General features: G+C 32.2%; 1 protein-coding gene across 5 annotated transcripts in view; it reads right to left on the bottom strand.

Moving 5' to 3' along the window:
- Nucleotides 1-21,793, bottom strand: part of CADPS2 (calcium dependent secretion activator 2) — a 678,782-nt gene that overhangs the window by 139,890 nt on the left and 517,099 nt on the right. For all 5 annotated transcript variants that reach the window (XM_052001541.1, XM_052001542.1, XM_052001543.1 and 2 more), the window contains exon 14: nucleotides 3,673-3,774. In XM_052001541.1, the coding sequence (XP_051857501.1) occupies nucleotides 3,673-3,774 (102 nt within the window). The remainder of the gene's footprint in view (nucleotides 1-3,672; nucleotides 3,775-21,793) is intronic.

Genomic DNA, 21,793 nt, shown 5'->3' with positions numbered 1-21,793 from the left:
TTTCCTACCAAAAACGCTCTAAACATTAAAAGAGTTTACTGCAGTGAAAAGATTGAATGCCTTTTTGGTAGTTAAGTGTTCCAAGTATGTGCTTTAAGAAATGTTAAAGCAGTATATGAATAATGATAAGGAATGCAATAAAATGAATTTTATAATAAATTCTTTCTTTCCTTTTAAAAAGCCTCAATATAAAATGAAATCACATGTATTCATGGGCAGGTATTCTCATTCTATAATAGGATGAAATTGTGATTTTCCAGTTCCCCATCATTTACCTTGATGTTCAGTGTCATATTCATAAACTTTCCCATATAACACACTTAAGTCCTTTGTATCTTTTGCCAGCCAGTAAGCTCCTTGACCTGAATCCATACCATATCTCTTATGTACCAGCTCTTTGATATGAACATATAAGTGCATGGGGAGAAGAGGGAGAAAGACCAGAGAGGTGTGAATGAAAATTATTTATGCATAGAAAATTATTGTCACAAGGTAGTAATATTCTCTTGCTGCTCTTCTTCAGGCTTCTTTCTATTTAAGAATATAGCATGTTATGGATACTTCTATCTTGGGGATCTAGGCTAAGTTTTCCCTAATTTCTCGAGCTATGTTAAAATTTCACAATGTTACAAAAGCTCTACTGGCCTCAGAGTGCCACCTTGCTACAACTTATTCATCTTTCAAATAATAACTGGAAACGAGAAATAGGATTGACTTTTTCAGATTATTCAAGATGAAAAATCTTTCCTTTGGAAAACATAGAAATGATACCAAAACCTGAGATTCATGTTTTCTGTGCTCTAGAAAAACATGATTAAACGCAACTCCTCATATAAACTCACTGGTTTAACTAAAGAATTCTTAGTTTCTTTGAATTAATGGATCATAGATTTTAAGGTCCTTGTGGATTACAATCCCTTAATTTGACAGGTAAGGACAGAGCCAAGATACAAACAGATCTTTGGACACCAAAATCCAGCATACTTTCTTTTGTACCAAAGCTGCTTCATTACTATTTAATCCACTCATAAACTTTTAACTCTGGGGTAATTTCATTCTACAGTTGTAGAAAGTTTGTACAAACAAAAACAACTGTTTTCTTCTTTTCTCTGATATTGATTTTAAATTGACATTCATTTTAGAAAAATAAATTTTAATAAACATAGCTTATTGCTTTTTAAAATAAAAATGTGTTCATGATGTCACAAGTTTTAGCTTTGCTAAATTTTTACTGATCTTATGTACAGTCTATAATCACAAAGTCACATAAATATGGTAGAAGATTACTTCAAAATTATCTTTAGCAATCCATTTGCCTTTCATATTGTCTCTCTTAACACTTCCCTCAAGATCCCCTTTCTCTCCCTCTATACTTTTTTTTTTTTTTTTGAGGGGGCATTATTAGACAAGAAGATATTTATTAAATTAATTGATTTCTTTCTTTCTTGGCTGGGAGGTATAGTGATTCTTCAGGTTATTAGCAAATTAGCAAAACTGTTCTAATCATCTTGTACATCCACAATCTTAATCCAGTTTTAAGTAACACACAAATTTGGCTCTTGTACAGTATTTCCCTCCTCCTGCCTAAATCTTTTCAGTGTATTTGCATAATCCACTCATTGTTTTCTCTATTGTTTATTCTCATTAAACTGTAGGTAACACACTTTATGAATGGAATGCTACTGATCTCCAGATTACTTTTAGCATTTCAGGTCCCCAAAGTCCCACAGGGTATGTTTTAAATTAGCATTAGCTTCCATTACATATATATGTAAATATTTTAACAGACTTATAGAAGTAATCCTTAATCAATAAGATACAGAAACCATTTGGTCCCTTTACATAATCAGAGTGTCCTAAAAGTTTTAATGCAATTAAACTGTTTAACTTTAAAAATGCATTGATTTTTGAGTTAACATATATGTATATATAAACATACAGAAAACATATTTATACACATGTACATGTATACATAAACTCATAAATTCATATATTTAAAAACATATATCAAATCTTAAGTGTATGCATATTTACATGTATAAATATTTAAAGGAAGAAAATCCTTTTCAGCTAACTATTTAACATAAATATTGATTTGAGAATATAAGAAGATTGTCAATTTTTTCAGGATCATTTAACATTTTCTTGAATAATCTAGATAGTGATATCTGTATAGCTATCTAGGTAAGCCATAAGAATTTTTTTTAACAAGAATTAATTTCACTGCTGTAACTTTTTTGATATGTATTGACAGATAATGAGTATCTGAGATGTCATTATATCAAGATTCAAGGTAGAAGACATCTCTGTGCTGGAAGGAATAACAGGGTAATGGAGTTATCCCTGGAAGGGACAATGAAGACATCCTTACTTTACAGATAAGGAAACAAATGGCTTCAAAAGATAAGTGTCTTGGCCAAGATCACTCAAAGATCAAATATCAGAGATTTCTAACATGTCATTTAGTGTAAGGACACTGTTTTCACAAAGATGTCTATGTAAATCCCTGGGATGGTTTCAATAATTGTATCTTAATGAGAAAAAGTTAGCTATAAATATGTCAAATGGAAATGGGATGCATACAAAAAAAGGAAAAATAAATATGTAAGAAATAAATACTCCAAGTTTATTTTTTGGGAGGTGGACTTGTAGATTGTATCAACTCCCTGAGAAGTATCCCTAAGATATTCCAAATTTCCAAATGAAATTTTTTTTATTTTAATATAACTCCTCTTCATCTTCTATAAATACAGAAACATTTGTTTTCAAACTAATCATAAAATCTTTCATTTACTTGAAAGTTATAAGCAAGGCAATCAATAACTTTCTTCTTCTTTTGACTTTTCGGTTTCAATCCCTTCACGTGATTAAAAAGTTAGTATTGGCACAGACATGAAATTGTCATTTAGAGTTTAACGGATAATTTTATTTTGTGATAAGGAAACAGGTAAAATGATTCCCTCATAGTCAGAAAGCTAGTGCTAAAACAGCCAAATATAAAATTGAGTGAATTGGAAATTCCTTAGCAATACACTAACACTAGTCGGTACATTCATATTTTTGAGTCACAAAAATTCATTTCTTCTTTATTCCAGTCTTAGTTAATAAGCTGGTCCTTTTCCTTGCCAAGGATAAGCCTACTTGTGTCCTTTATCCCAGGCTCTCCTCTTCCATGGTTCACTTCTCTCTAATATTTAATTTGTCTATTATGTGAAAGGTACAGGCGCACAAAGAAGCACATGGCAAGCACATTGCCCTTAAGAAATATGAGTATATAAAGTGTAAGGTTCTATATAAGTATCAGGTCTGTGGTATGGACTGCAAGTGATAAGACCAGGGCAGAGGAAGAAGAAATGACTGTAGCAACTCACAGTGTGATCAATTTCAAAGAGGAGGAGGACTTAGAGTTTAACCTTGATAGAAGAGTAAGTTTGTTACCAAGAGAGAAATAAAGGAATTTCATATGGAAGAAATTGCCCTTCACTATATTCAATGAAAGGTGGAATGAAATAATATTATAGACAGCTTTGCATTAAGAAGTCGAAGGATTTTGAATGTGATCCTGCAGGCAATCAGGGAGCCATTGTAGGATTGTGAGCAGAGAAGTAAAATTATGAGTAATCCAATGGCCCTTTGCAAAATAGGTTAGAAAACAGTACCTTGAAACCTTACCTAAAATGGCTAATTTGATTTTCTAAAAGGGAAGACAGCCTTTCTTTAATCTCTTCAAACCTTTCTTTTTCTTCCACTGAAACGGTTCCAATTCCATCAGGTCTGTAAAAAACAGAGAAGCAGTCATTTAATTATAGACAACAGGTTTTTTTTCTCTAAATATATTGCTTGATGTTGTGCAGCCAGTATATATCTGTAAAGTATTTTAATGTCAGATATACACAATTTCAATAATCTATGTTATCAAGACATTTTATAACCTTATATTTTGTCTTGAAAAGCCCCTACAACAAAGGTTATTAGTTTAAATTATACACATTGGTTTGTTATATAACTAAAATATGTTCGGAAAATTTACAAACATTTTTTTTCATATACTGACCTACAATGAAAGGAACTAAACTATTTTCTTTTAGGCAGTGTTCAAGGTAATGGATTATGAGAAATATTTTCAGATTTACAGAAAACAAAGAAAAGTCCTTGAAAATGCCTGTGAATAGTATTTTCTAGTAGTACCAAACATTTTTGACCATGGAAGTGAATACTGCAATATTATAAAAATTTACTAAATGGACTTTAAAATCTATTAACCAGTTTTATACCAAATAAGAGTGAAATTCTATATTTTAACTTTTTTACCTGAAGCAATTTTTTTTGGGGGGAATGCATATTATATACGCAATTAGAAATTCCTGCTACTGTTAGAGATGGTATGATTTCTTTAATTAAAATATAAAATATATCCACACTAAAGGACAAATGTTTAAGAAAACTGAATTCTGAAAATAATTCTTTTTAAATTTAGATTCAGAATGAAGATAAAATAAATCTACATTAGATAAATTTATAGTTTTAGCTGTATCCTTTTTATAATTTCATTACCTATAATTCCTCTATTCAATTTTGATTCTCTGAATACAAATATGTTTTTAGTCATATAAATAGATATAAATCACACAAAACCCATATTTACTTCATAACCTGTAATGTTTGCATAGCCTAACTATTAAGTTATGAGAGCTGTCCTTGGTGATAATTAATAATACCTGTCCTTATTAATTCTACTTTCTAAAGATTCCATTTTTAATTCTTGAATATTAAAAGCATGAGATTGTTTCCCATTAATTTTTTTCATTTTCAAATGTGTCATTGTATACAAAAGTTAAGAAAGAACTGTACATATAAGAATTAAAGAAAAAAAAACAGTTTGTAACAACTTTGGACACAGATTTATAGTTGATGTGTGATTATCATTGTGATATACACGAAGATGTATCTTTGATGCTTGTTAACAAGTCAATTAAAATTAAAGCAATTAGTTTTAAAAGTTGCATTTTAATCACAATGACATAAAGACCTTTCATTCAGCAATCAGATTGAAAGCATCTCATGTAGAATGAATTTTTCCCACATGTAGATGAATCATTTAAGTGTTTTCATACAAACTTATAAATTACTGAGATTTATTATTTAAAATTTTTCTTGCAATTATATCTCATAAAATGCCAAAAGCTTGATTTTTCTACTCTACATAATTCATCAGTAACATTTATTTTATCAGAAAGAATTTTAATTTAACCTTTCACCAGGAAAAACCCCCAAATGTCAAAATATTGTTCATTCATTATTTTTTCAGGGAATTGAAAAAAAAGTTGATCTATAATGAGGGAAAAAGTATAGCAATTAAGTAGTAGCTGATGATGAAACTTGAAAACAGTTTTATAATAACGAACTTCTCAGGTAATACTTTGACAAATCAACCTTCCTACATAGTGCAGCTGTTACATGTGAAACACACAGGTGTTTTCCTGGTTGTAATATTAAAAAGCATAAAAATTTTAAAAATGGAGGATTAGCCACAAGAACTAATGGAAGCTTAACTTTATTCATCAAAGGTAAGGCTTAGGGCTACAGAGGTTCATGACATCATATGAAGCAACTTTTTCTCCCCAGGTGAATGAATTTGTTTTTTACTCATTGAGTTCAGAGAACTTCCCTGAATTTTCAAACATTTCAGAGAGCAATGTAACCAAATACTTTGAATTCACATGTGACTATTTCTATTGCCTTAGAATTTCACAAACTTGATGCGAAAGAGCAAATAACACATTCCCTTGTTCTGATGAACAGCACGACACTTTGCCTCAGCCCTCTGACAGACACAACATGGTTGTATCTGAGTGAATTTCACTGTTAATGCTGTGGGGTTGTCAGGTGAGATCATGATCCACAGGATTCAAATAAAGAGTTCTGTCATATTAAACCTCACTGGGACATGTCATGTACATGACAGATAGGAGCCAGGGGTCTACACAATGACATGTGAGAAAGGTAAGTCAGAACGATGTCACATCGGTCAGCCTTCACCACAACAGGAATTGTCTTACATACTGAGGAGTTGTCACTTTGCCACATGTATTGCAAAGAGAGGTATCAGTCTGGCATGTTAAATAAAGCACCTAACAGATTTTTTTAAACATGTGTTGATTCTATTACGAATAGCTGAATGAATGTGTAGTTCATAATATGTATGAAATGTCCACCATCCTAAATTATTGACACATATTATTAAGTGTACATGTTCTCCAATGAAAGGAGAGCCTTTGTATTCATCCAAAGTAATCCTCTCAGATAGAAACATGTTTTCTACAGCAAGCTTACAAAGGAAATTCTAAAAAATTTCCTACCAGAAATGAGGAGGCATAATTAGTATTAAAACACAATATAGCTGCAGCTGAGACATACTGATAATTAGAACTATTTAAAATATAACTTTTGCCAGAAACCAAAAGCTTAAGAATCCATAAGAATTTCAAATGAAATCGATATAGTTCATGTTGGTATGACATAATTTCAATATGTTAATTATCATAGTAAGATTTAAATTTAAGAAAATCACACCTTAAATATGAAATACAGATATTAATGAATGGCTTGTTTTAAGTTATAAACTTTCAGAAAGTCTTACATGAATATAATAAACTATAAGTTTTAGATTCATTTAAATAATCTATTAAGTGCATAGTATGTGAAAGACATTCTGCTAGCTAAAGAAATAGATACCTTGTATATTTTTTACTTATTTTTTATTTTTACTTAATAGTATTTTATTTTTTCCAATTTCATGTAATGGTAGTTTTCAACATTTACTTTTGTAAGATTTTGAATTCCAATGTTTTTCTTCTTTCTTTTCTTTCATCCCTTCCTTCCTCCTGCCTAAGACTGCAAACAATCTGATATAGGTTATACATGTTACAATCATTTTAAACATATTTCCATATTAATCTACCATATATATCTTAAATCAATTTTTACCAATTATTTTTAAAGAAAATTTAACATTAATTTTAAAAAATTTGAGTTCCAAATTCTTTTTTCTTTTTTCTCTCCTCCTCATGAGAAAGTAAGCAATTTGATATATTATACATGATATATATATACATACATACACATTATACATTATATAATCATACAAAATATATTTCCCTACTGATCATGTATTTTTTAAAAAAAAGTTATATACAAATCTAGATCTTGTGCTTGTTAGCAATAAATATAAAAGCTAGAAAAAGATCAATTAAACTAAGTTTTGTGTTGTTGATTACAGTAAGCATTGAGCTATTATTACCAACACTATTATTAATATTAATAAAACACAAATTATTTAGAAATTTAAGACACTGTAAAAGTAGAAAGAATAGGAAATTAAATAAAAAATGGAGAAATTGAGATTTCAATTTTTAATATAGGTAAAAAGATTTTCATATCAAAAATATGATGTGCACTTTATATACAGAATTAAAGATCAAGGCAAAATTTCATTATTACTATTCAGTGATTTGAATTAGTAATTTCATTAATATATTAAATCATGCTTTTTTAATTCTAAGAAGGAATAAGAAATTTTTTTCAACATAAAAGCAATAAAAACTGCATCTTTTTATAAATGCATATTTATAAGATCATTGGTAAAAATATATATAGTAAAGCAAAAAAATCAATTATTTTAAAATTGAACAAATTCTTCAACTTCTTTGGAAAAAATTAGGCGGAGGACCATGGACAAGTCACTTAATATCTGTTTTTGCTGTAATCCATGGGAGAAGGAAATGACAAATCACTCCAATATTTTTTGGCAAGAAAACCCCATATGGGATCACAAAAAGTCAAGTGTGGCTAAATGACTGAATAACACAGTTGGATCCACTGACCATTTGATGTTAATATGGTTCTAATGACAAAGGTGGAGAGGAGGGGAAAGATGGCTATGACTTCTAACACTTTTATTTTTTAAAGAGAGGATAGTAATAGACATCGTGAGATTTTTGTACAAGCAGAGTCCCTTGGGAACGAAGTTTGGAATGAAATGGAAAATAATTCTCAAATGAAACTCTTCCTTTTAATCAAAGATGTAATTTACCAAGTAATTATATGGAATTTTCTCTGCTTTAACCAATAAGTACTCAAAGGCCAAATGCTGTTTATATTAATCATTCTTCCAACAGTCTTACAAAGGGGATTTAGTACAGTATGGCTTTTCTCACCTGAGCTTATATTTGTGCATGGGTGTTTTTTAGGGTTCTATTAATTGAAAAATGGTTTCTAAGTTCTATTCAAGTTACTTAATTAGGCAGAAGGATCTGCATTGTTTTGGAGATTTCTCATTTGCTGATCTAGCTGACTTAGAATATATTGAAATTAAAATTTAAGCATATAAGACATATCATATTGAGGTGCTTACCACCACTATATTTGAAAGTAGCAGATCTAATAGTCCTATATTAGGAAATATATATAGAATTATACCAACAAAATCCTCAATTTAGACAGTATGAATTAATTTTTTTTTTCATTTCATGAATTTAAGAAGCCTCTATGTTTAATCTACTCTCCTTACCTGACTCAGGAACATGCATATTCTTTGGAAGTTATTTATGCTAGTCCCCAGGCTCCTCTGACAATTTCCTCCCCTTTATTTTATTGCTGAATAAATTGAAACCCAGAAAAATTATATGAATTTTCCAAAAATTCTCAGCTACTGAGTGGCAAAATTGGTATCTGAATCTAGGTTTTCTGATTCCAAATTCTACATTCATTCAACACTGCCTCTGGCATTCTATGGGCACACACTATGATTAATATGTAAGAATAAGATTTAATAGAAAATAATAATTAAAAATTCAAACAAAATAACAATAATCACAAATAATAAAAAGAATAATAAAATCAGATGATAAAAGTAAAAGATCAAACAGATCAATTTATAGTAATTTTTTTATATTTTAAATGAGGTTTATTACCTAAATAGGTTTTGTCACTTCAAAATTTGTTTTTTGTTTTTTGTTTTTTTTTTTTTACTTCAACACTGAATTAAATCATTAATGCTCAGTGCTTAGGGCTGCTTTGATTTGGTCTGCACTCTTCCTAAGGACTAAACTGCTTAGTGTTTTTACAATTTAAAAAATATATGAAGACACCCAAGAAAGAACACTGGGAGATGAATATAAACTGCTTGCATTTTTGTTTTTCTTCCTGGATTATTTATACCTTCTGAATTCCATTCTCCCTGTGCAACAAGAAAACTGTTCGGTTCTGCACACGTATATTGTATCCAGGATATACTGTAACCTATTCAACATGTAAAGGATTGCTTGCCATCTGGGGGAGGGGGTGGAGGGAAGGAGGGGAAAAATCAGAACAGAAGTGAATGCAAGGGATAATGTTGTAAAAAATTACCCTGGCATGAGTTCTATCAATAAAAAGTTATTTTAAAAATATATATATGAAGAAAAAATGAAAAACAAAACTTTTTTGGAGGAAATGGCAGAATATCTAGGCAATGCAGGTATGACATAGTTTTAGACTATACTGCTAAACTAAAGTCTTTCATCTCCAAAAATATTGGAACAAAATAGGATGGATTCTTGGGAAGAAATCTGTTTCATTAAGTGTGTGGCCAAGTAGTGAGAAATAGCTTGTCAGATGGAAAAAAAAGAGTGAAGTAATAGGACTTAAAAAAAAGTCAGTTGGCATATTAAATTCAGCTGAATTAAAAGAAAACAAGAAAATTGGAGATAGAAAGATTCAAAGAAAAATACAAAACCATGCAACAATCTGATAAATAACATTTTCCTTTCTGAACTGTTTGGGGGATCTAACAAATCAAACCAACATTGTGTCCCAATGCTAACAAAACACATCAAATCCACATTTAAAGGTCTATAAAAACATGAAAAGCTCACTTTATCATATAGTAACTAATGGCCATTTTATTTTTTTAATAACTGCTTTTTATTTTCAAAATACATGCAAAGGTAGTTTTCGACATTCACCCTTGCTAAACCTTGTGTTCTAAATTTTTTCTTCTTCTCTTCCCCCATCTCCTCCTCTAGACAGCAAGTATGTTAAACATGCAAAATTCTTTTATACATATTTCCACCTCATGACCATTTTATATGAGCAAATTTAAAGTCTTATAAATAAATGAAAATAATTTTAAAGACTATTTCTCCCATCTCTGTACCAACCTACATTGATAAATACAACAAAAAAGATAGTTAAGGGGAAAACATTTCCATCATTACCTTTAGAAGGTGAGCTCCTTGAGGACAGGGAGCATTTTTTCTTTATTTTTTGTCTTTCTTCATATATTCAGCATTTACCACAGTACTCGGACTTTGGTGAGCCTTAAATAAATGCTTGCTGATTGTAATAACAGAAGGCTCAGAATTTAATCCCAAAATAAAAAGGAGATATTAAGGAACTTTGCTACAACCTTCCTACAACAATTCACAAAGTCCTTCATCAACCCTGAGTCATTGAATAAAGGGAATTTGCATTATACTAAATATTTTCTAATAGCTAATTATGACTAGTTAGTGATGCCCTTTGGATATCTATATAAAAAAAAGAAAGCATATTTGATTAGGTATTACAGTTGATAAGAGTATTGGATCTGAAGTTAGGAAATCATCTTCCTGAGTTCAAATCTGGCCTCAGACATTTACTAGGTCAAGTTACTTAACCCTGTTTGCTTCAGTTCCTCATCTGTAAAAATGAACTTGAGAAGGAAATGGCAAATTAGTTCAGTATCTCAATCAAGAAAATCCCATATGAGAGCAGGAAGAGTTGAACATGACTGAAAAGCAAATGGGCAACAAAATTTTTTTTTAAATTGATTCAGTTGGTGAAGTGTCTAGGACAGAAAGTGCTTTTTTGAGGTAGACCCCTTCACTGGTACTACTAAAGGACATCAGAAAAAAGGAAGCATTCATTCTCTCTACTTTTCTAGAGCTATAAGAACAATAGGAGACTACATCCATCCATCAGCACAAAACAAGAGACAGAAATGCAAGAGAGATACCCCAAGAGAGAAAGTAGCTCCAACTATTATGACTGCTTTACAAGCAGTGTAAAAAACAGCCTATTGCCTCAAGAAGAGAACAGCTGAATGACTCTTCTGGCAGAGATGTTATACCTAAAGGGAGCTGTGTCAAGATTCTACAGGGACAGGGGTTCCAGGTCATGGAATACCATGACTTGTGAGCTCTCCTTAGCCACTAATATATCTTAAACATTTGACTCACTACTACTGACCTTTAAGTCTTGGTCCACTCTTCCCATGAGTGCTTTATGTGTCTGAGGGAGTGCTGTGTATGTTTTGGGGGAAATGTTTCTGTCCATTATTCTTAAAATATCACCTAAATAAATTCTGTCCCTAGAAATTAATTAAGCTGTCTGGCTTATTATTTATGGGAATTAATACACTAGTAGGGGCTTATAAACTACAAGAGTAGGAGTTGCTGTTGCTAGAAATGGAGCTAGTGACTATTCTCTGGGGAACTAATTTTTGAGTATAAATTTACCTTTAGGGATTCATCCAGAGAGGGTATGACATGGGTATGATGCTTTAAACCTTTCAAAGTATTTTTCACATACTCTAGGAATCATTAAACTTGAAGAAAAGTGGAGTTAGGGGAGAACTGATAACCTATTTCAAATATATGAATGTTCATTACTTGAATTTATCATATTTATTTTTCTTGGCTTCGACAAAGAGAGGGTCAATGGGTAGAAATCAATGGAAGGAAAAGTTTGTCTCAAAATAAGGCAAGTATTAATAACAATAACAAACTGTCTGAAAACAGGATTATTGTATTGAGAATCGAGGTTGGGGAATATTGGGTTCTTTATCACCAGAAAAGTTTAAACAGAGGAAATATTTTGTGTTTTTCTGGATGCTTTTTTGGACAGCCATGTTTCAAGTATAAGTTCCAGTAATTGACTTTTTTAATGTCCTTTCCAACTCAGAGACTCTATGTTTCATCTGAGTGTGTGTGTGAGAAAGAGTGAACAGTTAGCTAAACATGATTATCTTTATTTTAAAGATGAGGAAAATGAAAGTCAGAGAGAATACATGATACAGCTAGTGAATGATAAAGTTGGGCCTAGAAACAAATTCCTGTAAGCCCTATGCTTAGTATTCTGTATACTACCTCTTCAACATTTAGATATTGTATATGTGTCCTAGCATAGTCATTCTATATAAATTGTTAAATTAGAATTATATTAGAAATTATTTAATCTTCTGTTTAATTAAAATTGCATGAAAACTACAATATATAATATATATATGCATATATATATATATTTCAGAGACTAGAATAAAGCCTTCTATACTCAACTTTTCTGAAAATTTGGTATATTCTTGCTTATTTCATTAGAGTTAGTTATGAATTCACCATATGTGTCAGAGATTTCAATGAAATTCAGCAAATGCTTAACAATCTAATTTCTAGTTGTAGACATTGAGAGAGACGTAGAGATCTGAGAAATGCAGGATTTAGATTAGACATGGTTCCTGCCCTTAATATTCTAGTTGGGGAATGTGGCACATACACAAAATAATTCTATGGTTTCATTTTTGGGGACCAAATTTTTTATTTCATCAGTATCATAAATTCTTAATGTGAAAACTCAATGTAGATTGGCACCTACACTGCAACTTGGAGTTTACAGAGAGTTTTCTGGGAGGAAATGAATGGTTAAGTGAGAATGTATCAGAGTCAAAACTTGAAAATGGGATTTCCTGCCTTTCTACTCACTGTGCCATGCTTTCTCTCTAACTTAACAAATAATGCATGATAAATGCATTTACTGAAATGTTAATATATGATTTCTGCCAGTGCAAAGCTATAACTGATTTTGGGGGGTTTTGGCAGGTGGGAGAGAAATCAGTGATTATGTATAGTATGTTAAGTTTTAAAGACTTTATAGACTATGTAGGAATTCAGTACATGAAGAAGGAAAGATACGAGAAATGTGAGCCAAGTTGGGAAAACTAAGGAGAGCTGGGGTGCCAAATCATGGCAAGCCTTGACTATAGTTGCATATACAACTACAGATTTTATCCTATATGATTCATATAAGAATAATCTATGAATTATGATATGCTATGATAATTATCATCATCATAGCTTACATATATCTAGGGTTTTGAGGTTTACAAAGTACTCTCCTCACAACCCTGTGAGATAGATCATTAAACCACATGTAATGAGAGATCCAACTAGTGATAGCTCTTAATTGTTCTATAAATAGGGACAGGGAAAGATAGATCAGCTTAATAAATATGCTTTTTTAATCAGTCCTCATGGAATATGATGATAGTAATAGCAACTGAAATTTACATACTGCTTCACAGATATTTCATTTAATTCTCATTATGACCTCTCCAAAGGATCCACAGAGTTCCTATAACCTCTGCTTGCTTAAATCCATTCAGTTGCCAACCCCTTGCAATGTGATTTCTGCCTATTCCTTCCCTCTGCAGTAACTGCACTCTTTAGTCAAAAATTTCATAAGTCCCCAATTCAATGGATTTTTTTTTTTTACTGAATTAATTTTATTTACTGAATTCTCCTCCTCCTTGTTCTACCTGTTTCATGAGACACTCCTGACCTTCTGCCCTCTTAGAACCTTGTATTCTGTGTTCTTTTGGCCTGTTCTCCTCAGTTGGTTCTCTCATGTATAATTATTCCTTTAGTGTTGGGTCTGTCAGCTGTTCCCTCACAACTTCACTCCCAGTCATGGTTTCAATAATAAGAATAATAATCTGTATGTAACTTCTCTCCTAAAATCCAGTGCCACATCTCTCAGTTTGTTCCTTATCTACCTCAATGTATTACTCAAATGCAACAGGGCACAAATGGAACTCAATCCTTTCTCCAAAACTCACCCCTTTTAACCTCAATTAAACAACTCTCCTCCCAATCAACTTTACTTATTTCCTTTGCTTTTTATGTGATCAGTTATTAAATGTTTTCAATTTCATCTCCATAATATCTTTTTCATAAATCCCTGAATTTCCTCTTCCATCACACTAATTCAGGCCCTTATAACTCCTTATTTGAACCATTCTAATAGTTAATAAAATGATCTCTCTGCCTTCTTTGATCTACTCTTCAAAAGTTACCAAAATACCTCTGAATTTCTAATGAGGCAGAATCATTATTATGGTTTTAGTCCTTCCAAACACATGCAAAGCACTGCAAGAACAAACAGAAATTTTGTTACTATACAGAAATGAAGAGGAACTGTGATATTTTTTCTATTTGTATGGAGATAGGTAAGTAGTTGATGTAGGTAAATTCCTATACATTCCTTTTCTATGATCATCATTACATCTTTATTCTGGAGAAATTGCCTAAAATCATCATTCTATAATTCAATTTAAAAAAGAAAAACAATTTTCCTATTCAGTCTTTCCTAAGAAATCTTTGTTAATCTTAGAGAGATAAAATTACCTCCTAATTTAATCGCTCTCTTTAACTCATTAGTGTCTGAATATTTGTTAGCAGGGGAAGGAAGAAAGGAAATAAAAATTTTAGGCATTGTTTTAAGTGTTTTACAAATATTATCTCATTTGATTCTCACAACAGGGGTATCTATATGACACTTATTTGATATTTTAAATGACCAGTCATTAAATGAGAACATGTTTGCATTTGTCTTTTATAGGTTTTTTTTTTTTTTCTGAACTTACCCTTTCCTATGAGGAATGCATGACATTAGCTAGCTTCCTCTGGAGAGAGTGAGAAAGGGAAAGACACCTAGAGGGTGGTGTTTTTGAACTGGCAATTCAGCTGGCAGCACAGCGGGTAGAAGCCACTTTGCACTTCGTATATTTCCCACCAATATCCATTTGTGAACAAGAGGGAAAGAATGGGAAGTCACAGCATGAGAGTAAGATATCAGGGAAGATGATCAAAAAGAAAACAAATATCTTCTCTCTGTTTTTGTTTGTTTTTTTAACCCATGCTACTTTCCAGTTGTTTAACCCAAAATGATATCTTTTAGAAGCTCATGGCATTTAGATAAGCAGTTTTTCCTTTCCCTGAAATTCCCAAGTTCTCAATCCTGGAAATCAAGAAGAAATTCTGTGCCTATAATTTCATTGAAATGAATCACATTTCATGTGAAGAAGAGAGCTTATTTTGGAGAAGAAATATAAAAACACGTTCTTTGATTTCAAAATAGAGCTCTCATTTTTGCATTTTCATTTTTAAAATAACATCACAGTTATTTTGGAAAATAATACAGACACATCTACAAAAACACACTCCTAATTCTACGAATAGATGCATTTTAGTTAGTATAAAGTAAGAGAGGCAGAAAAGGCAGTGTTGCATAATAGATACAGAGTCAGTCATAGAATACGGATGACCTGGTCTCTTCTTACTGATCCTTTCTGACTATATGGCTCTGGGAAAGTCACTAGATTTTGCCTTAAAGGAAAATCACCTATCTATATTGAAAGAGGAATAGAGAAAGTAGACAGAAGGAATTTCTTCATTAGTTAACTTTTTATACCCATGAAATCACAGGTCAAGGCAAAAAAAAAAAAAGTAAGGAAGATATAGTTGATTCTCTGAGGAGAAAGTTAAACTGGGCTGATTTTGCAAAGATTTTGGAGGACATAGTGCACCTGGACTTCAAATGAAAACACATGACAAGTCAACCTGTTTCCAAAGAATAAAATGAAGTCTGAAAAAAACTAATATTCAAATGGAAAGAATGTGGCTAATTTGCAAAATAGGCAATTGGCAGAACTAAAGTCAGTCAGAAGACTTATCCATAGATGTAAAGCAAAACAGAGAACTGAGTTCATTATTAGCATACTTCAAAGAAAAATTTAATTTTATTTTATCTTTGTATTTGATAAGAAAATCTTTTTGAATTATCGTAAACTAATTATACAGATGATTCTCAAAAACCTTGTTATTAATACACAGAACCTTGTATGTATTCGATGGTTAATAAATATTTGTTGATTTGAATGACTAAAAAGTAGGGCTTTTAGGGCTGATAGTTTCCTAAAATGAAAATTACTAAGAAAGAATTAACAGATCTCGCAATAAATCCACAGTCTAGAAATTTTTCACAGAATTAAGCGCTAAATATGATGTTTACAAAGAAAAAAATATTCATAATTTAAGTCTTGAATATCAATCTGCATGTATTTTCATAATTCACACATCTATCTATCTATCTATCTATCTATCTATCTATCTATCTATCTATCTATCTATTATTTACCTACCTACCTACCTATTGATCCTCTTATCATCTCTGCTCAGGGTATCAATTTGGTAAATTGTTAAGTTGGAAAAAAATTCCTATTGGAACATGAATCAGTTCTTCCTCTTGTTGCCCTCTTGTGATAAAAAAAGCCAAGTCTAAATCCTCTTTCACTTTTTTGCCTGGGACAATCTGTGACCCTTCTGAGTTTGTCAAAATATTCAAATAAGTCCAAAATCAAGGGCTCAATTTGTGATACAAATAAGCTTCTTTCCAGCAAACTGGATCTAATAATGTCATTTAGGGAATCATAAATTCAGATATAAACCAAAAAAAGAGGAATGAAATTTATAGGTAATTTAAAGAAGTCAGCTTCATTCTTTTTTTTTTTTTTTTTTTAAAGATTACATGCCTTATATTGGATTGCTTGCCATCTTGGGGTGGGGAGATGAAGGAGGGGAAAATTTGGAATACAAGGCTATGCAAGGATCAATGTTGAAAAATTATCTATCCATATGTTTTAAAAATAAAAAGTTTTAATAAAAATAAAAAACTTTAATAAAAATATTACATGTTTAATTTTGGTTTGATCATATTGCAAATATTTCATTGGCCAGAAAATGGATTTGACAAGAAACTGTGGATAAAGCAACACAAATGCACTGACAGTCTTGGAAAAGCAATAGTCTAGGTCAGTAGGTCAATTCTTAAAAAGGAAACAGCAGGAAAAAATGCACTTAAAGACAGATGAAGTCCTTAAGTGCTGAAAATTACTGAGTAATGTACAAATTAATTATAGTCTTTAGTGGATTGTAGTCTAATTTGTGATATCTCTAAGAAAATGTTCCATGAACTAGATGGTTTTTTATATTCCATAATTAAATATCATTCTTGCCAATTAAAAACATTTTTCATTTTAATTATCAACTTTTTGTGATTGTCTCTCAGCTGAAAAGTAACCTATCACATAAAAGTCTAAACGTGATATTTATGAATTATTCCAAAACAGATTTCTTGATTCATATTTTAGAAAAGTTCTAGATCTAGACATAAACTAAGTAATTATTGATAATTAATCTTTTAGGGAAAATACCAGTATCTAATACATTAAAACAATATTTAATAAATACTTGTTTGATTGAGTGTTTAAAGGACAAAGAGCCTAACCAAAATGACATAGTTTGACCTTGAGAATATGCTCAGTTATTACATATTACTATAAGCAAAACCAAAGATTACTAAAATTTATCAAATAAGTCTCTTTCCAGCAAATAATGTCATTTAGAGATCATAAATTCAGATATAAACCAAAAAAAAAAAAGGAATGGAGTTTATAGGTAATAAGTCAAACTTCCATTCTTTGGGAACCACATAAATATTAGTAATAGCACACTAAAAGCTACTCAAAAAAGGAAAGTAAAAAGTCTGTAAGTAAAAAAACAGCCACTTATAGAGTCTTGAATACTTAAGCTGTAAGTTTGTCCTCTGACACATATTGATGGTAAGAACCTGGATAAGTCACTTAACCTCTTAGTTACTCAGAGTAGTTACCTATCTGTAGGGATAGCAATAATTCTCTCCATTAATGAAATCACAAATCTTGATTTTACAAAGATACGGGTGCATCATCAAATTTTAGTCTCCCTCTGGGTCTTCTCTATGCATCAGGATGTCTATCAGCTGGCTAATAGTAAATAATTAGAGATTAGAGTGATGACGTTTACCCTAAGGCCTGACGACTCTCTGCTGGAAGGTTAGGAAAAATAAAGGCAAAAAGAAAGGCAGTTTGATAAATTATGTTTCTAGGGACCTCAATGATTGTAAGACAAAGAAAAGCTTTATGACATTATTGTTGTCTTTCTATTACCTCTAATACCTCTTTGGTTAATAGTTATTGAAAAAAACTGAATTAAACAATACATACTTTTTGAAAAAAGGATGAAGTCACTAACTTACAAAGTCTATATTGCTCTCAGAGACATTTAATTGAAACATTTCTTTCTATGAATTTTTTTGGAGGAATGGAGGATTCTCTAAGCCAAGGCATAGTTCTACTTCATGGAGATTTGCCATTTTCTTTAAAATATCAGGTACATTGTGATTATCAGACTAACTACCACACACATTTATGTGTTGTCTTAGAATTGTTCTCTCTTTCACAGAAATAGATATTATCTCTCTAAAATAAATGTTCAACTACTTAATGGCAAAGTGTGTAAGTCTCACTGATCCACGTGTGCTCTAAACAATTAAATATTGATTTCTGAAAGAGTAGTTGGTTGTCTGTCCACATTATATGACTTGCCAAATTCTATTCTCTTCTCTTTTCCTCTCTTCTCCTTTCTCCTCCTTTTCCTTTCCTTTGTTCTCCTCTACACTCCTCTCATTTCCTTCCACTCATATGGCCTCTATCATAGTTCAAATCCTAATCACCCTTCACTGGAACTACTGAAATAGTCTCCTAGTTGATCTATCTACTTCAAATATCACTATATACCAACCTTCTATATAGGTACCAAGTGATCTCCCCCCAACACAGGTACAACAATCTTTTTGCCCCTACTCAAACTCCAAAGGCTCCCTATTATTTCCAAGATCAATTACAGATTCCTCTGGCATTGGAAGCTTTTCAGCTTGGCTCCACCTCACCTTTTCTGTCTTAATACCTATTATTCCTCTTGACCCACACTATAGATTAAATTGATCTTTTTGCTTATAGTGGCAATTGTTTTACCTTGGGCTGGTCATCACCCCTATCTGAAATATACTTCCTCTTTCAGTCAAGGTGATGCTTAAACATTAGTACCTATATAAAGTCTTGCCTAATTTCTCTGGCTACTAATATCCTACTACCATTACCTTGTATCTATCTATCTATCTATCTATGCACACATACATATGTATATATCTACCTATATACATGTTGTCTCCTTGAATAGTATGCATACTCCTCAGGGACAGAACTTGTTTCTCTTTTGTTAGAATCCTAGTGTTAACTCAATGGAGTTGATACAATGCTTGCGTTCACACCTTTACTCATTGGAGTTCACAGGTTTGGGAGATTTCAGGGTTTAGTATGAGATATCCGAGTCAACACCTCCCTTGAAGCTCTCAGGGCCAGAGAACAGGGCTGGGAAATATTCCACAATCCCACTCTCTCAGATATAAGAAGCAGACAGAGGCCCAATCAAGGAGTTCAGCTGAATTTAGATTGAGAGGGGAGCACCAAGTGAGTTCAGCCAGAAGCCCTCTCTCAGAGGCAAGAAAGATTCATTACAACTTCCACCTGGCTGGCTGGAGGCTGAAGGACAAACCTTTGGATTTGGAGACATTCGGAGGGAGCTCTTGGAACCAAGCAGAGAGAGAGGCCACTAAGAAAAAGTAACCGGGCTATTTTGGAAGGAGAAAATAAACATTTGCATTTCATCAGCTGGCTGCATTTTTGAGTGATTATTACTTTCAACTGCAACTAAGGCTGCCTCCAGAAAACCTCTCTGAGAAACCTGCTCTCTCTCAGAGAGAACCATTATTATGTTAAAAGAAGAAAATCACCACACTCTTTTGTCTTGGATTTCTCAGTACCTAGCAAAGAAAAGGTGTTTAATAAATCCTTGATGAAAGATTGAGTTCTTCAATTTTGATAATGCATTTAGATCCAGCTCCTAACTATTAATCAAGAGAAGAATGGAAAGATGTCTAATTAGGTGCAGAGGTTTGGAGAAGGTTCTGCACTGGCAATGGTGATTAAAGGATGAATGACCCTAGAGCACTGGAAACATGCTAGACCTATCCTAGAATTAAAATAGTATCAAATATTAAATTGTTACCGTAGGAACTATGACTGCCTGAGCCAATGGTTCCCAGTTCCTTGCAATCCATAGCGATGACAGCTACTATTTGCATTGTATAAATAGTAACTCTCATTACAATAAGTTGTAAAACAAAAAGTAAGTACTCTTTATTTTCTCCATTCTACAGTTGAGGAAACTCAGGCTAAGGGAAGCTAAATGAATTACCCAAGATCAATCAACTAGTAAATGTCAGAGGTTGTATTTTAATTCAAGTCTTCCTGATCTTAAGTACAGAACTCTATCCAAAATGGCACCTAACTGCCATTGACCAGATAAGGAAGAAAAGTGGTGAACAGTAAATAAGGAAAAACAAAAAGTAAGTCAAACTAAATCTCAAGTGTTAGAATTTTTTAAGTAATTCAATGCTCTTACTTGTGAATAAATGTAATTGAAAAAGTGGAGAGTTAAAGAATAAGAAAAAAATCAATCTAGTTTGACCTATTTATTCACTACCATTTGGAGATCATTGGCATGAGAAGTGTTTACATGCTTTTAAATACTTAGTCCTTTACACATATTGTGCTCAGATTATCTTGAAAGTATGTCAGTAGGAACTCTGTTTTTAACTCTTGACATGGTCAGAATTTGATGTTACCATAACTACTTAAAAGTTATTTTGAGTTTTTGTGACTATTGTGACTTTTTCTGAATTAAGGTTATGTCATCTCAATCTGCTGAAAGAACCATGATAATTCCTGAAAAATAATGATATTGGAGCTTTAGGGACAATCATATATCAAGAGAGGTTGTTCGTCAGAAACCTATTCCATTTGCCAGTAATAACAGCTTCAACAAAAATAATATCCAGAATTTATGTAGTTCTATTACACATTTCCTCTAGATTTGCAGATTCCATCCCATATAGACCTTTAGCACCTTTTATCATCACACAGATCTCTCACAGATTCTCTACAGGAGATTTATCCAACATGCTGGAAGCCTTCTTCTGGGTTTCACAAGCACCAGTACACTGCTTGTGTTAGCCATCATGTTTCCTTATTCTTATTACAAAATTTATCTTCTTTTCCAATATACATATCTTGAATGATATTTTTTACATTGTCACTATTGTACATAGGTTTTCAGTAGAATTACACTCCCATATACTTGTAACCAATATGTATTTTGTATTTAAATTATTTTATGGAAAAAATATCCCCTTTCACAAGTAAATAAACTGATGTTTCTGAGATCCAGGGAGGTTAAATTACTTTCTCATAGTCACACAAACACTATGTGTCAAAAATCAGGTTTGAACCAGGTCTCCCTAACTCCCAGTCACTATACCAAACCATATTTTCTCTCATGCTTTCCCTGAGCTCCTCAGCTAAAAGTGTTCTCTCCTTCCTCATATTTTCCTGGAGCACCCTGGATCTCTCATTTGCTCCTATGAGTAGCTAGCTACCATCAGGATTCCTCAGTCGCCTCTGTCCCGCTGTTGAGTCCTTGGCAGAGTGTCCATTTTGGGGAGTGTCTTAGGCTGGTTAACTTTTACTTTCTGGCACTGTAGGTGGTCTCTTGGGCTTTGTCTACCTACCCTTAGCTCTTGGGTATTCTGGAACACCCATGTCTCATGCAGTTTTCTCACTTTGCCAGGCTGGCTCTTATTTCCCTGGTTATACCTCTCCAAGAGTCTCTACTGTGAGGAGGGACTAAGGCTGGGCAATTTTCATTTTCCTTAGGATTCTGCT

This window comes from Antechinus flavipes, chromosome 5, assembly GCF_016432865.1.
Source record: "Antechinus flavipes isolate AdamAnt ecotype Samford, QLD, Australia chromosome 5, AdamAnt_v2, whole genome shotgun sequence".
Taxonomy (NCBI): domain Eukaryota; kingdom Metazoa; phylum Chordata; class Mammalia; order Dasyuromorphia; family Dasyuridae; genus Antechinus; species Antechinus flavipes.
Note: the sequence above shows the minus strand (reverse complement) of the source record. Positions and strands in the feature narration are given on the sequence as shown.